Source organism: Aptenodytes forsteri, unplaced genomic scaffold, assembly GCF_000699145.1.
Source record: "Aptenodytes forsteri isolate BGI_AS27 unplaced genomic scaffold, ASM69914v1 Scaffold795, whole genome shotgun sequence".
Classification (NCBI taxonomy): Eukaryota; Metazoa; Chordata; class Aves; order Sphenisciformes; family Spheniscidae; genus Aptenodytes; species Aptenodytes forsteri.
The window spans coordinates 758-3,405 of NW_008794130.1; the positions used below are offsets into that span (position 1 = coordinate 758).

A 2,648-nucleotide genomic window follows, 5' to 3' on the forward strand; every position below is an offset into this window, starting at 1 on the left:
CCAACCCGCCGGCCTTGATGAGCTGCGTGGAGCCCCCGCCAAGACAGCCGCTCAGGCCGGCCCCGGGCAGCCTGCAGACGCCGGTGGTCACCAACCACCTCGTGCAGCTGGTGACGGCGGCCAGCAAAGCGCCCAGGGCTGCCCCCCGTCTCCCACCGCAGGGGAAGACTCGCCGGTTCCCGGGGCCTGCCGGGATCCTGCCCCAGCAGGTGAGTGCAGGGGATGGGATGGGAGCAGCTGATGAAGAGATGCAAAACCCCGGGGCAGCCTCGGAGCCTCCCCTGGGTGCCCCGTGACATCTCTCTCTCTCCCGTAAGCACGCTGGGAAGCTCCTGGAAGAGATCCTTGTTTCCGCTCCCCAAACTCCGGCTCATGGGGCTGTGGCGAAGCCGCGGACGGAGGTAACCCCCCGCTCCGGTGTGGAGCTGGATGTGAATCCCAGCGGCACTGCTGCGGGCAGTCCTCGAGGCCGTGGCTTTCAGAGGGCGATGCTGGAAGGGGAGGGGGTCCCCAGGGCTCCCCCCATGCTGTGCTGGGGCCGTGAGACGCGCTGGCTCGGCTCCGGGGTGGTGACGGCGGTTGTCCTGTGACTCCAGGGACTGCCCAGCTCCTCTCCGCCCACGGAAGAGGATTTTGGGAAGGGTCCCTGGCTTGCCATGAAGACGGAGCTGGGGCTGGACGAGAGGGACCCCGGCTGCTTCCTCAGGACCTACAGCGTGGTCATGGTGCTGCGGAAGGTGAGGGGGGGCCCCAGGTGAGGGCACCGGCCCTGGGGACTCGGCTTCCCGGCTCTCCCCTTGCCCCTTGGAGCTGTTTCCAGGGCCGGGCATCAATGTGGGGAGGGGGCCGAGCTGGGCTGCCTGCAGGTGTCCCCGTGGCCTTGTGGGGCCGCCCTCAGGGACATCGGTGTGACGAGGGTCTGCGTGTGCAGGCAGCCTTGAAGCAGCTCCCGAAAAACAAGGTCCCCAGCATGGCGGTAATGATCAAGACCCTGACCAGGACCAACGTTGATGCTGGCGCCGTGTTCAGGGACCCGACCGGTAAGCACGGCCGTGCTCGTGCCGGGGTCGGGCTGGGGCTCCCGGCCATCGCTCCCCGTGGCTAATGGGTCCCCTCCTCGTCCACAGGAGAGATGCAGGGCACGGTGCATCGCCTGCTGCTGGAAGAGAGACAGAGCGAGCTCAGGCCCGGCTCGGTGCTGCTCCTGAAGCAGGTAGGAGACGCAGAGGCAGATCTCCGGCAGCAGCAACGCGTTTGGGGCCGTTCCTGCCATGGGTGCCACTAAACCATGGGTCCCCGTGCCCAGCTGCTGGGCTCACATCCCACGGGAACGGGACAAGGGGCTCCGCCGGCTCCTCCCCAGGCTGCGGCCGGCGGCGCCAGCAGAAGCCAGAGCTCTGGCTCCAACCCACCGCTCGGTCCTCGCAGGTGGGAGTCTTCTCCCCGTCTCACCGCAACCACTACCTCAACGTCACCCCCAACAACCTGCTCAAGATCTACCCGCCGGAGCCCGAGGGCAGCTTCTCGCAGCCGTCGCCAGTGCAGCGGGAGGTGAGGGAGGGCACGGTGCTGCTGGCCCCGGAGGCACAGGGATGCTGGGACCCCCCCAAGGGTATTACCGGGGGGGCTGGACTGCGGGGACCCTCGAGAGCAACTGGGGAGGAAGGGGGAGGCTTGAGAGGGACAGATAAATCCTCCTGTGGGCCCCCAACAACTCGTCTCTGTTGGGTTTTGCAGGTCCCTGCCAAGGCTGGGCTATTCCGGGACCACCCCGCGCAGCCCCCCCGGGGTGTCCCTGCCCCTGGGGACTGGGAACGATGGAGGATGGGCAGCCACAGCACGGAGCAGTCTCCTGGGGGCTTCTCCCTGCATCCACAGAACCCCGGGCCTGGGCGAGAAGAGCCGGTGGGAGCTGACGGCTGCGACATGGGTGAGTTGGACTCGCACTGGGTGGGGAGAAAAAGCTCAATTGTCCTGCAGAAAATGGGTCCTGGGCTCGGGCGGTGTCTCCCCTCCCCTGTAATGCCAAAGGGGGTCTCGTCCCACCACGTCCCCGGTACGCGGAGTCGAGTCCTCCTCTATAGACGTGTGAAACTCGTGTGTTTCATCCTCCCTGTGCCCCTGCAGATGACCTGGACGGGCTCCTGGGAGAGCTGCCTGAGGATTTCTTCTCCGCTCTGGCCCAAGCTGACTGCTGCTGATCTCGGGGAGCTGCGGCACGGCCGTGGGGCCGGGGAGACGGTTACTGCTGGCACGGCCTGGGCTGCACCGTGGCCCGGCGAGGATGCCGAGCAAGCGGGTGAGGCACCGGCCGCCCGCCTGCTCCTTTCTCCGTACGCCTGTTGTGTTTGTTTTGGAGCCAAGAGCTGGGGGGACCAGGGGAGTCCCGGGTGGACACGGCCTCAGCCTCTGTCCCCACTCCTCCGGGCGGGCCGGCCCCTCTCGGCTCCCAAAACTGCATTAAAGGGCTGTTCCGTCCCTGCCTCGCCCCGTCTGCTCGTGTGTCACCATCCCCTCTGCCACCGCAGCCAGCGGTGCCCCTCTGTCCCCTCTCCGCTGAGCTGCAGCACCCCAAACCCTTCCCCTGGGGGGTCCCCCGCTCTCCCTCTCCTCCCCACCCCGGACACGAGGTGCCGCTACACCCCAGC

General features: G+C 67.6%; 1 protein-coding gene across 1 annotated transcript; it reads left to right on the forward strand.

Annotated features, from left to right (window-relative positions):
* The first annotated feature begins 14 nt into the window (after positions 1-14).
* Positions 15-2,312, forward strand: CUNH17orf53 (chromosome unknown C17orf53 homolog). Its single transcript, XM_019471926.1, has 8 exons — positions 15-209; positions 318-401; positions 597-737; positions 932-1,040; positions 1,128-1,213; positions 1,429-1,551; positions 1,738-1,930; positions 2,128-2,312. The coding sequence occupies exons 1-8, from the start codon at positions 18-20 to the stop codon at positions 2,199-2,201; spliced, it is 1,002 nt and encodes a 333-aa protein (XP_019327471.1). The 5' UTR covers positions 15-17; the 3' UTR covers positions 2,202-2,312.
* The last annotated feature ends 336 nt before the right edge of the window (positions 2,313-2,648 follow it).

Coding starts and splice junctions, on each gene's coding strand:
- CUNH17orf53 (XM_019471926.1), top strand. CDS start 18: ATGAGCTGCGTGGAGCCCCCGCCAAGACAGCCGCTCAGGCCGGCCCCG. Junction 1,214..1,428: donor CGGTGCTGCTCCTGAAGCAG/GTAGGAGACGCA, acceptor CGGTCCTCGCAG/GTGGGAGTCTTCTCCCCGTC. Junction 1,931..2,127: donor AGCTGACGGCTGCGACATGG/GTGAGTTGGACT, acceptor GTGCCCCTGCAG/ATGACCTGGACGGGCTCCTG.